This window comes from Phyllostomus discolor, chromosome 4 (assembly GCF_004126475.2).
Source record: "Phyllostomus discolor isolate MPI-MPIP mPhyDis1 chromosome 4, mPhyDis1.pri.v3, whole genome shotgun sequence".
NCBI classification, from domain to species: domain Eukaryota; kingdom Metazoa; phylum Chordata; class Mammalia; order Chiroptera; family Phyllostomidae; genus Phyllostomus; species Phyllostomus discolor.
In genome coordinates, this window is record NC_040906.2 from 172532594 (window position 1) to 172545921 (window position 13328).

At 37.9% G+C, this 13328-nt stretch overlaps 1 protein-coding gene across 3 annotated transcripts in view; it reads left to right on the plus strand.

Annotated features, from left to right (window-relative positions):
• Positions 1 to 13328, plus strand: part of DSE (dermatan sulfate epimerase) — a 56785-nt gene that overhangs the window by 21220 nt on the left and 22237 nt on the right. For 2 of the 3 annotated variants that reach the window (XM_028509117.2, XM_036024604.1), the window contains exon 2: positions 1974 to 2442. In XM_028509117.2, the coding sequence (XP_028364918.1) occupies positions 2027 to 2442 (416 nt within the window). In that variant the 5' untranslated portion in view covers positions 1974 to 2026. Of the gene's footprint in view, positions 1 to 1973; positions 2443 to 13328 lie in introns of those variants that run through there. The other variant, XM_036024605.1, reaches the window with a different exon arrangement.

The window sequence follows — 13328 nt, forward strand, 5'->3', positions numbered from 1 at the left end:
ATATTTTGTCTGCTTACATTCTCATAGACATATTGATCCTAATCCCCGGTTCAAAATATAGAATGTTAGGAAGCAGGGAGAGATTAGAGTGAAGGAGGCTATGTTAAGAAAGATAGGATTTTCTGGTTTTTCCCTAATGTCCGTTTAGATTCCCAGACCACATTTCACCACCAGCTTTTGGTTATTGTGGTTTTCATATTAGTGGCTAAAAAATAACCATAAAACCTGAACTTTTTGTGTGCTAACTATGAGAAGAATGCCTACTTACACAAGTATTGGGTTGGCCAGAAAGTTCATTTGGTTTTTTCTGTAAGATGACTCTAGTAGCACTTAGTTGTCTTTAACTTCATTTGAAACAATTTTGTTAGATTGTATTGTGACAGCTATCATATCAGTGTGCATTAAAAAATAAAACTGATCAGAATTGGTAAATTTTGGGGAAGCCATTTTAATATTGAAGATGGAGGAAAATATGCAACATTTTCAGCATATTATGCTTTATTATTTCAACAAAGGTAAAAACACACAACTGAAACACAAAAAACGATTTGATCAGTGTATGGAGAAGGTTCTATGACTGATCGAACATGTCAAAAGTGGTTTGTGAAGTTTCATGCTGGAGATTTCTCACTGGATAGTGGATGCTCCATGGTCGGGTAGACCAGTTGAAGTTGATAGCGATCAAATTGAGGCATTCTTTAAAAATAATCAATGTTATACCATGTGGGGGAGATAGCCCACATACTCAAACTATTCAAATCAATAAAGTTATTGATGAAAATGAAACTACATGTCTTTTATTTTATGGAACAAACCACATAGACTTCTTGGCCAACCTAATATTATTCTGTTTCCCCAAGTCCAAAGTTCTGTTTTCCACAGTGAATATATGCCTGGTGTACCATACCTAATTAATTAATTTTAAATAATTAAGTTTCAGTGAGTTTCTTTCTCTTTTAAATTTTGTTGTTGATTGAAGGAGGAATAAGGTAAAAGGTGGTATAAATGGTGATGGAAGGAGACTTGACTTGGGGTGGTAAAGACACAATACAGTATACAGATGATGTATTATAGAATTGTATACCTGAAACCTATATAATTTTATTAACCAATGTCAACCCAATAAATTAAAAAAAAAATAAAGCATATACATGGTTAAAAAGAAAAAAATCTAAATTCATATATGCTTTATTTTTCAATACAAGGCCTGTCTGGGAAAAAGTCCAGCTGTTGTTAATGTAACAAGAACAATTTGTGCAACGTCAATGTAACCTGGCAGCCAAGGAGAGTGGACTGGAATGCACATGTGTGAACAATGACGACTTCACTGTGCTAGTCAGTGGGGGTGGTAGATGCTGTTGAGTGAGCATGTGTGGCTATGGCATTCAAAATAACTGAGTGAGTAGGGCAATAAATCTGCATCAAATTTTGTGTTAAGCTTGAATATTCCTCTGTGGAAACTATTCAAATGGTTCAGAAAGCTGCAGCTATGTGCAACTGGTGATTGGCAGCTTCATCATGACAACATGCCCACTTGTGCTTCACGTCTTCTGAAGACTTTTATGGCAAAACATCAAATCATCCAGGTGACTCAGCCACTAGATTTGATACCTTGTGACTTCTGGCTTTTCCCACAACTAAAATCACCTTTGAAAGAGAAGCAATTTCAGACCATGGATGAGATTCAGGAAAATATGACAGGTGGCTGATGGAGCTTGGGAGAACTGTGTGATGTCCCAAGGTGCTTACTTCGAAGGGGACTGAGGCATCATTGTCCTATGTTCATTGTTTCTTGTAGCTTGTATCTTCTTCAAGAAATGTTTTTATTTTTCATATTACATGGGTGAATACCTTCTGGACAGACCTCATATTTAGACCTTTTCCTAGTAAGTGGGTTGACTACCTACCATGTTTCTACTTTGCAGTGTTTCTTTAGTTAACATATTTTTCTTTTCTTTTTCTTCCTCTTGTAGTATCTTTCAAAGATGGTTTGGCTGCCTTGGAGATTTGGAGATCTGATGCCACGATGAGGACTCACACACGGGGGGCTCCCAGTGTGTTTTTCATATCTTTATTCTGCTTTGTGTCAGCCTACGTCAGTGACGAGAACCCAGAAGTCATGATTCCCTTCACCAATGCCAACTATGACAACCACCCAATGCTGTACTTTTCCAGGGCGGAGGTGGCGGAGCTCCAGCTCAGGGCCACCAGCTCACATGCACACATCGCTGCCCGGCTCACAGAAGCCGTGCATACCATGCTGTCCAGCCCCTTGGAGTACCTGCCTCCCTGGGATCCCAAGGACTACAGCGCCCGCTGGAATGAAATTTATGGCAACAACTTGGGTGCCTTGGCGATGTTCTGTGTGCTGTATCCTGAGAACATTGAAGCCCGAGACATGGCGAAAGACTACATGGAGAGGATGGCAGCTCAGCCTAGTTGGTAGATTTTTGTCTTTTTCTTCTTACTGTATGGATTTTGCAATTTAAAGAAATGAATTTATACTCAGATGAAATCTCAAGAGGCCAGAGTTTCCCATACTTGTTTGTGTGTGTGTGTGTGTGTGTGTGTGTGAGTGAGCATGAGTGAAGGGAGGAGTTACTTGTGATTTGTGTTACCAGTGGCTTCTGAAAGGTCCACAGTTTCAAAAGGTCTCATAACTTTTGTGTTTAAAGTTAGAAGGAAAATATTTAGATACAACCTAACCAAGGAAAAAATAATTTGTTGAGTTGAGTAAACAGTACCATTTTGATTATTGAGAGTTTTTTTCATTCTGTTTAAAAAGAATCAATATATGTATATATTATTGTCATCTGCCCTTGGGTTCTGATTGACCCTACCTCCAAGTGGTTAAAACCTTTATTCAGCAAGAAATTTCAGACAATTAAAAATTTTTGTGTGATAATATTTATTTTTATGATAATTAGGAGCTAAAAGTAAATGTGATGGGATTAACTTGCAGTTTATAAACAAAATCCTATTCAGTTACCAGCAAATTATACAAACCTGTAGAAAAATCAGTGTTGTAGGAAACTTGGGTGAGGAATTCTTATTTGTAATAATTTACATGCTGAAATTCAGCATGTAAATGCTGAATTTGAGGATACTTTCTCTTTCTGATTAGTTTAACTATATTTATAGCTGATGTGCCTATTTGCTCCCCAAAAGACATGGATAAATTGATTAATTTAGAGATTCAGTGGGTATTCTTACTTAAACTATGTTTTAGTACATATTCATGGTTTAGTTGCACTAAAAAATTTACAAACTATATGAAATACCCTTTTAAAGTTACATAAACTGCTACTTGTCATAGGGCTAGAGAAACCTCATTGTTAAATGCTTAGGAAAGTCAGTGAATGTACTTAATGCTGTGATGAGTTATATCTCCCTCACGTGAGTTAAATCTTACATTTCATAGGGATGGTAGTTTGCAAGCTTCCTGAGTTCCTCTTATGGGGTGAAGGCATTGAATTCTTCCTAAATTTCTGCCAATATGGTAAAGACTGTTGTTTGCCTATAGAGCTTGAAGAATTTTCTGGAATTTCTTATTGAAAAAGATTATGGAAGAGTTTGCATTAAATCCATATCAGAGCTGATTTTAAAGACATATTAAGTATGTATAAACATTTTAAAGATTTCATAATATTTGAGATTGAAAAGGACCTTTTTAAAAATTTTGTTTCATTGCTGAACCTTGTATGCAATAGTTCCTGACTTTGGCACTAAATCACTGATCTTACTCTGCTGATGCCAACAAAGAAAATAAAAGATGTATGAAAATGTATTTGATATTTACACTATAAGATTATATTATCATATTGTAATTATATATTATATGTTATATAATTATATATTATATATTATAATTACTTGACATTGTGTAGTTAGTTAAAAATCACAAGCATACTTATTTAGGGAAAAAAACTCTTTTTGGCCCTGGCTTGGTAGCTCAGTTGATTCAAGAGTTGTTCCCAATACACCAAGGTTGTAGGTTTGATCCCGGGTCAGACAACATACAAGAGTCAACCAATGAATGTGTAAACAAGTAGAATAACAAATTGATGTTTCTCTCTCTCTCTCTCAAATCCATAAATTAAAAAAAAACAACTAGAAAAAAACTTTGTTATTTTACAAGGGTACTTTTTCTTTTAAAGCTCTCCCCCATAGTTTTTAGATACCTAGTGAAATTTGACAGATTAAGATACTGGTGAAATGTTCTAGACAGATGGTTACTGTAAAAAAAACATCTCTTTAACATCATAAAAGAGTAGATGACAGTGAAGTAGCATTTTTTCCGTGGAGATTTTTTTAGCACAAATATAATAACATTTAGAGAATTGCACAAGTAGTGCACTTTTGTTCGCTATAGTATTCAACATTCAGGCATATAAATATCAGCTTGAATGAATGCTGTTATTAGAGAAGATTATACTTCTATCACAAAGGAGAATAAATGACTTCTAATAAAAATGACAATTTTTACATAGTTTTTTCAGGCTTATATTTATTGGTTATTGGAAATGTGTAGACATTTACTAGAAGACTAGTACTTTATTCATGTTAGTATTGATAAAAATAGGTATAACTTTATGCCATTATTATCCAATAATCTAAAAACCAGTCTGAACAATTGACTTCTTTTGCTTGCCCTCTGAAAAGCTGAAGGCCAGAGATTGAGAATTTATCTTTTCATCTAGTTTCTAGCTCCAGAAGTGATCCTAGCAGAAAAATTTGAGCTACTGGAACATTTTGTCTTGGCAAGTACTGTTACTAGGCTGTGCTTTTTAATGATTTTATGGAAATTTTAACTCTCTAAAAGCTACCACACCTAATCCCTAGACTCTTAAATTTTCATTTCAATCTGTAGTTGAACATAATCACTTTTTGAAAACTAAGAACACTGTTCAGCGTTTTTATAGTTTAACTATCTCTGTTGAAAGCCACTAAATCATGTGTCCCTACTGTTCACAGAGGAGTATAGTATGTTGCAGGGGTGGGCATTGTCTCAGGATAGTTTACTTGTATTTGGTTTCAGAAGGAAAAAAAAAGACTAGCTCTTACTTACAAAAGATCAATAATTAATATTTTGGGGTGAAAAACCTTTTTACAGTGGCTTCATTGGACTGAATACATTTGCCATTTCCTTGAACATTTCCACTCTTTAGAAAACCAATAACCAAATTGCATTCGTTGACTTAATCACCACACACTTATTGAGTATCTCTTGTGTCATGCACTGTCCTGGGGTCTGGGGATTCAAAGATGAAGAAAGAACCCAGTGACTTTATAATTTGCACCTGGGGTAAGGGGTACAAATGTCTGGCATTTGAAACTGAAGTTGGGGCTATATTCTCTTCTCAGAAATGAATATGTTGGTGACCTACTTAAAGGTCCGTGTCATGCTGCTCTCCAATGCAGCAGAAAGTGTCAGTGCGAACTCCAGCTCCTCGGTCTGCAACTGTGTCTGAGCCCCAGCACTCTGACATATATAGTGACAGTAGCAGCAGTATCTACTGCATAGGATTATAAGGATTAAGTGAAATAATGTGAAGTACTTAGCACAGCTTTCGTCACATATTAAGCCTCCAATAGATAAGAATATCACAATAATAATTATTGTTACTCTTATTTACTTAGCCCTAGGCCCTGTTTGGTTTATGATTTGGTATATGTAGGCTTTAAGGGAATAGTATTTGGGATTTATTTGGAGAGCTTACTCATTTTTGTTTAGATTGCTCTCAAAACTCCTAAATTTTTCCTTTTGGCTTTGTTCCATTAAAACTTTCAGCGATGCTCCCCTGGGCCTTTCCCTGTGCATCCAAGAGCCTGGTGGTGATACCAGTGAAGAGGGCATAGGGCAAAGTCACGATGATGTGTCTTTTGTCTGGTGTTAGAATGACCCACATCTGAGATAAGCATGGATACAGATTTATTAATGTGGTTCATCTGAGTATTTCATAAATGAAAATCTGAAAGATCACATCTGTAGATTCACTTACCCATGAATCTTGGGCCATTGTAAATGTTGAATGGAAAATGTTCTCTAATTCTACTACTCTTGTCATGTGTCCATCTGATATAATGTGCCACAGAGTGGGAAGGAAATCTGATAGACATGACAATGTGGTGGGGAATTTGTCAGCACAGGGAGAGGAGACTGTGTGCTGAGTCTGCCTTTGCAGCGGTCCCCATCCTGTTGCAGAGGCTCTCTCTCCTTCGTTCTCCCTTCTGCAGTGCTCATAGTCTTTATAACAATTAAAGTACCATATTTTGCCACATGTAATGCACATTTTTTGGCCTAAATTTTTGAGGGAAAAATAAGTACCCACATGATACATGGATAGTACCTGAAATACCTTGAATCTGTTGTTGTGTTTTGTGATTATTTGTTACATAAAATTTCTTGTACCATTATATGCTCAAAAGTAAGTGCTAAAATTATTTTATAGTACAAAAAACAAATATCTAAATATAAACAAATAAATAATTGAATTAAAAACTTAAAACAAGATGTTTTTCCTGAAAGTTTGGGCCAGAAACATGGGTGCACATTATGCATGGGTGCACATTATACATGGCAAAATACAGTAACTCAAGCTTGCTCTTAACTTAGTTCTAAAAATCAAAATTTAAAAGATATTTTAACATATATATGTAATGGCAAATTATTTTTTTCCCAGCCAATAATGTCTTCGACATCTCAACTAAGCCTTTTTCCCCTGTAGATCTCATCTTCTGAATGAGATTTGGGTTGCCATGGGCTCTGTGTTAGGTGAAAGTGTGGCTAGAATTTAACATGCCACCATTTTAAGTCCGCTTAATGAGCTGAGATAATAAATCTAGGGCTGGTAACAACAGAAAATGCATTTTATTGCACTTAAAAGGACTTCATTTTTATATAATATCACCTAGTCACTAGAACAAGTTCTGCATATGCCAGTCGGCACATGGGAGTATTCTCATTTATAAATGGTTGCTTTGTGCATTCAGTTCTGACATAGTTAAGAAAAAGAGCACAATTGAACTCCAAATAACTAAAAATCTTTCATTGTTTTTTTTCCTCAAGAGCTTAATAAAGTAGCAAAATAATAAAAAGTTTTTTAAAAGATTTTATTTATTTATTTTCAGTCTGCAACCCAGGTATGTGCCCCAGTTGGGAACCAAACTGGCAACCAAACTGGCAACCCTTTGGTTTGCAGGCTGATACTCAATTCACTGAGCCACACCAGCAAAGGCATGAAAGCGGTTCTTAATAGAGGTTTATAGTGATGTCCATAAAGTCAGTTTCTATGATGAGTTTTTGGAGTCAGCACATATTATTCTACTCTCCTAATTTTTTTAACATTTTTATGTATGCATGTATGTATTTATTTTTACTTATTTCTACTCTGCCTTTCCTTCAGAAGATTAAGGAAACAGAAAATATAAGATTCAAATTAGAAGTAGCTGAGAAAGAAAAGAGAGGAGAAAAAGATGAGAGGCATCAGCTGGACCGGGAATGAGATATTGATGAAATGTGTCCTATATACCATGAGTGGGCCACAGGCGGGCTCTGAGTTTTTTAGCCGCAGATAAAGTAGACTTGGTTAGTTTTCAGTACACAGTGCCTTGGGATTAAAAACAGATCAGTTACTCTGTAGAAATGCTATTTCGGACATAAGGATCAGACAGAATTTCTCCTGGAGTTTTCATGAAGAACTTCCACAGTAGCCTCTGGAATATCCTTGTGTGACATGTGATGAGTTGTACGGTGCTGTTGTCGTTACACAGACTAGACTGAGGGGCAGGACCATGTGTGTTTTGCCCATGTGTGTATCCCCAACATCAGGTGCATTTCTGCCGAGTGCGTGAATGAATGCTGTAATATCCCCGGATGGAAGATCTCCAAAGTAAAGTTCCATAAAATGAGGTGGAGGAAAAGAGCATACAGGTTAGCCACAGGTCCCTATTTCCCCCCATCTAGCCTAGTCCTTCAGTAGAATTTTGCATATGTAGAAAAAGGAAATGACTGCATATCTATCAGGCAGCTTCCCTATACATTGTGTATCTCAGCCAGGTTCTCAATAGATGTGGTGAGGTTGACATTACAGTCACCCTCAGCAAGTTCTTAGAGTAATTAATCTACAGCTGAATGCAAACAGAAAACTCACTCCAATGATTATTAGAAGCCCCTAGAGATCCTGAATCACTTAAGAAAAGGGCAGTTAGGTTGACCATATTTTACTTAGCATGCATTTAAAAGAGATTGAAGATAGGATTGTAACAGCAAGGATTTGTTGTCCAAGCTCTAATTGACAGTGTCTAGTCATCTGGTATGCGCCTCTAGTCCACAGGCTTTGGGGACTTCTGTGTAAGACTGCCAACCATGGGGGACACAGTGCACCTCACAGAAGGTGTACTTGCCTCTTGGCTGCCACTTTATTGGCCAGACACCCTTTGGTAGGTCGCTTAACTTCTTTAAACCTCAGTCTCTTCATCTATAAAATGTGGTGATTCTTCCCATATATCAATAAGATTGTGTGGCAAGGATTAAATAAGGTAATGCGTGTAAAGCTCTGAGCATTATGTACCTGGCACATAGTTTTAATAAAAAGTTTACTGTTATTACACTGAAATACATATGCACATGTAACTTTATTTTTAAGTTTCTCAATAGACAGCACTTTACCTACCCAGTCACTCTGGAGTTGTGTGTTTGAGAAGTAAGATTCATTGTGAATCATTCTTTCCCCCTTTCTTTGTGGCATTTTTGCTCACTTACCGTCAGAAAATAAATCACAGAGGAAAGAAATTTACTTTACTCTTGCATTAGAGCCAGTCAGCTAAAGGAATCAGAACTGGTGAGGGAAACAAAGGAAGCTGAACTTTGGACAGAGAAGTAATTATATTTTTATTTGCAACAGACTGCATATTAAATCCTTATCTGTGAACTACAAGTTTCTGGAGAGTGACATCTGAGGTTGTACTTGCAAAATAAAATAAAATAATAAAGTAAACAGAGAAAAAGAGAAAGAAGAGCCCCTGGCACATTGAAATGAACCCATCAGTTTCATTTCTGCACATTCCACAATGATGACTGTGTCTGTCTTGCTCAGCCCTGCTGGGCTCCAAATGCAGTTCCCCACAACTGTTTTTGTGGGGGCTCTTTACTTTTGTAATTTGCATGTTAAGGCTGGGAATCAAAGTGGGGGAGGAGGTGGCCTGGCCCACAACATGAGGAGCTACAGCACCATGAATCAGGGTTTCCTCCACTGACCTTAGAGGGATAAAGACAGGAGGCTGAACCCAGAATGCACCTGGAATCCATTGCGTTCAAGGAAACAAGTCCAGTAGACTTGTGAAAACAAATGCTGGGCTCTCAGAAAACCCAGCCCCCAGCTCCCCTGGTTTGTTCTCAGTCATGTTTTCCCTTCCTTTTACTCTTCCTCCTCTCTCTCTTTTTGCCTCTCTTTTCCTCTGTTCCTGTCATTCTGTGATCGAAAGACAGTTATCCCCTTTTACTCCACTTGAAATCCTTGGAAATAAAACACTAAAACTGATGAAGGTTTTGAATGATGATTGGATTCTTTAAAAGTTATAGAAACACACATTTTAGGAACCTGGTCACTGGGATTTCCCTTTTTCAAAAAGCAGGTTATTGCCAGCATCATTCCAAGTGAAGACATGGGGCAAGGGTCAAGGTCAGGTGAACTGTGGCAGGGGGAAGCATGGGAAGAGTTGCTAAGGAAGAGGCAAAGTGAGCTGTGCTCATTAGCTGAGCATCTCAGTGTGATTGTCCAATCCGTATCAGGCAAACCATGCTCCATATGTTTCAAATGCAAGTGAGGAAAAAGTAGTTTTAATAAGGCTTCTTTCTAACAACTAGTGGAAGATACTGTACAAAAATGGTAAAAATACACAATTGAAAAGAAATCCAAAGTTAATTTCCTTTGTGGGGTCTGTTTGTTGTTTGACTCTAAGACTCAGGATTGGTTTGACCTTCAACATGTCTCTGTGATAAGTGACTCGCTTTCCCCTAACTCCTGCCCTTTCATTGTTATGTGCTGCCTTTTTAAATACAAGGTGGGCTTTTAGAGTTGCCTGAGGGAGCTAAGGTCAAGAGAGTTTTTCACCTTTTGGTGGGGTTCTAAATCAGTGCCCCACATATGCAAAAACATGGATATATTAAGTTCAACATAGTCTTTAAATTTGGCTTTTAAATTTTTCTTATTCAAAACTTGCCAGTGATGATGTTTATTTAAATTTTGTGCATTCCTTGCCCCATATATTGAGGGAAAATGTTAGCTGGCAAGTGCTACATATATGAGGTCTGTTCAGAAAAAGTAAAGCCATTGTTAATATGATGAGCATGGTTTGAGCCATACAGAAGTAATGTAGCAGCCAAGGGGAGTAGACTGGAATGCACATGCATTAACAATGATGGCCTCACTGTACTAGTCAGTGGGGGCAATTGAGCCATTGAGTGAGCACATGTACTGTGTGGCCATTGCATTTAAAATGACTAGTGAGAAGAGCAATGAATCTACATCAAATTTTGCATTAAGCTGGAACATTCCTCTGTGGAAACTATTCAGATGATTCAGAAGGCTTTCAGGGACAATGCAATGAGTGCAATGCAAATAAAAGTGTGGCACAAATGCTTCAAAGGTGGTTGAGAATCAGTTGAAAGTGATCCACGTTCCGGAAGGAGGCCTGCAACAAGCAGAATACCTGAGAATGTTGAACATGTACAGGCTGCAGTCAACAAAGATCAGCGACAGAGGGAGAACTAGAAGCTGATCTAGGGATTCCAAACCTACTGTGTCTGAGTTTTTGACACAGGAACTTGGCATGGAAGGCATTGTGGCAAAATTCATTCCACAGCTTCTGCTACCAAGGCAGAAGGAACATGTTGCTGAAATTGGTAATGACTCGATTTAAACTGCTACCAATGAGCCAGGTTTCCTCAAGAAGGTCGTAACCAGAGGTGAATGGTGGGTCTATGGCTATGATCCAGAAACAAAGGCCCAGTTTTGCCAATTGAAGTCTGCCTGGTTCTCCACACCCAAAGAAGGTGGGGCACAGTTGCGGCATTATCAAACTATGTTAACCGTGTTTTTTAATTGGGAAGGTGTTTATCACAAGTACACTCCTCCAGGTCAAGCAACTAATAAGGACTACTACCCCAATGTTCTTCATTGATTGAGAGATACCATACAACAAAAATGGCCACAGCTATGGGCAACTGGTGATTGGCAGCTTCATCATGACTACGAGCCCAACCAGGTATCATGTCTCATGCAGAATTTTTTAGTGAAACATCAAATTACCCAGGTGACTCAGCCATTCTACAGCCCAGATATGGTGTCCTATGACTTCTGGCTTTTCCCAAAACTAAAATCACCGTTGAAAGGGAAGAGTTTTCAGAGCTTCGATGAAATTTGGGAAAATACAACAGGACAGCTGATGGTGATTGGGAGAACTGTGTGAAGTCCCAAGGTACCTATTTTGAAGGGGACTGAGGTGTCATGTCCTATGTACAATGTTTTCTTTTATTTTAAAGATTTTATTTATTTATTTTTAGAGAGAGGGGTAAGGAGGGAGAAAGGGAGAAAAACATCAATGTGTGGTTGCCTCTCACACACCCCAAACTGGGGACCTGGCCCACAACTCAGGTATGCACCTTGACTGGGAATCGAACCAGCAACCCTCTGGTTTGCAGGCTGGCACTCAGTCCACTGAGCCACACTAGCCAAGGCTGTACAATGTTTCTTGTATCTTCTTCAATAAATGTCTATTTTTCATATTGCACTACTGGGCACTTTTCTGGACAGACCTTGTATATCTGTATTCTATTTCAATAATGCTTTATAATTATTTTTTTAAAGTTGGTTTTATCTTTGAGCAAAGTAACTATTCACTTTTCATACCACTCAAGAATAGGGTCTTACTGAGAGAAAGACCAATACCAGATGATTTCACTTACATGTGGAATCTAAAGAACAAAATAAACAAGGAAACACAACTAAAACAGACTCCTAGACACAGAGAACAAAGTGACTGTTGCCAGAGGGGACAGGGTTAAATCACAGCAAGGGAACATAGTCAATAATAGTGTAATAACTATGTGTGGTGCCAGATGGGCACTTGGAACATTGGGGCATCACTTTGTAAAGGATATGACTGTCTAACCACTGTGTTTTACACCTGAAACTAACGCAAAATAACATTGAATGCAAACTAAGTTAAAAAATAAAATTAGAAGTACAGGATCTTGCTGACATTGAGTTCTTACTAATGCTATATAGACATTTATAAGTGCTAGAGAGTAATGATGACAGGTGTATGCATATGGAATATAATAAAGTTGGGTAGTTTATTTTACCTTAGTTATCTTCAGAATTGCTTTTTTATGTCTTCATTTCCTCCTTCCATATCCATTAAGGAAATGTGGTTTAGCTATGCTTAACACAGCTTCTCATCCATCTTTCCTGTTTGTTTCCAGTGTCAACATGCTGGCATAGGACAGCAGGCAGAGACACAGTCAGGGGCCAGATCACTGCCAATCCCATGTAAGCCTGTGGTTTAGAAGCTTTGTGTGTGGAATGCCCTGGAGGTGAGAAATCAGGAGGAAGAGAACTCAGTAGAAGCTCATAATATTAGTCTAGGAAGGAGATGAAAACCACAATTAAGACAGTACAGTGGGGAGAAAATGGGATGCATTTTAAGAGACATTGAGGACAGAGAATCTACACAGAGATTGATTGGATAAGGGACAGTTTTTCTGAAGTATGATTCTTTCACCAGAACCATATAAGTAGTCTTAAAAAGACAGATTCCAGGGCCCTGCCCAGGCTCCATAAATGATTTCTTGGAGTAGATCAAGGAACCTGCCCTTTTAACAAGTCCCCATGTGATCCTGAGGCACACTGAGATTTAAATGATAAAGGAAAGGGAGGTGTAAAGACAGGTACTTGGTTTTTGTCTCGAGTGAGTGACAGCTCAAAGATGCTACAGATAAGATAGAAGAGACAGTGGGTTTTGTGGGAGAGAAAAGATAATTCACTTTTCTAAATGCCTTTTTGAGTCATTCTCCCTCCCCTTTATTCTCCCCTTTTCTCCTCCCTCCCATTTATTCTGTTCTTGTTCTTGCTACTTTGTGAATACATTTTGTTAATTGTTGTTTGTGCCCTTATTGCAAGTGGGTGCACCCTTCAAGAAAAAGTATCTTCAGGTGGTAAAAAAAAAAGTTAACCTGTCATCACCATCACTGTAAAACATGCTTCCATCCAGAGCTTACAGATTTTTAAATCTCCTTTTTCTAGAACTTGATGATTTTAGTGTCT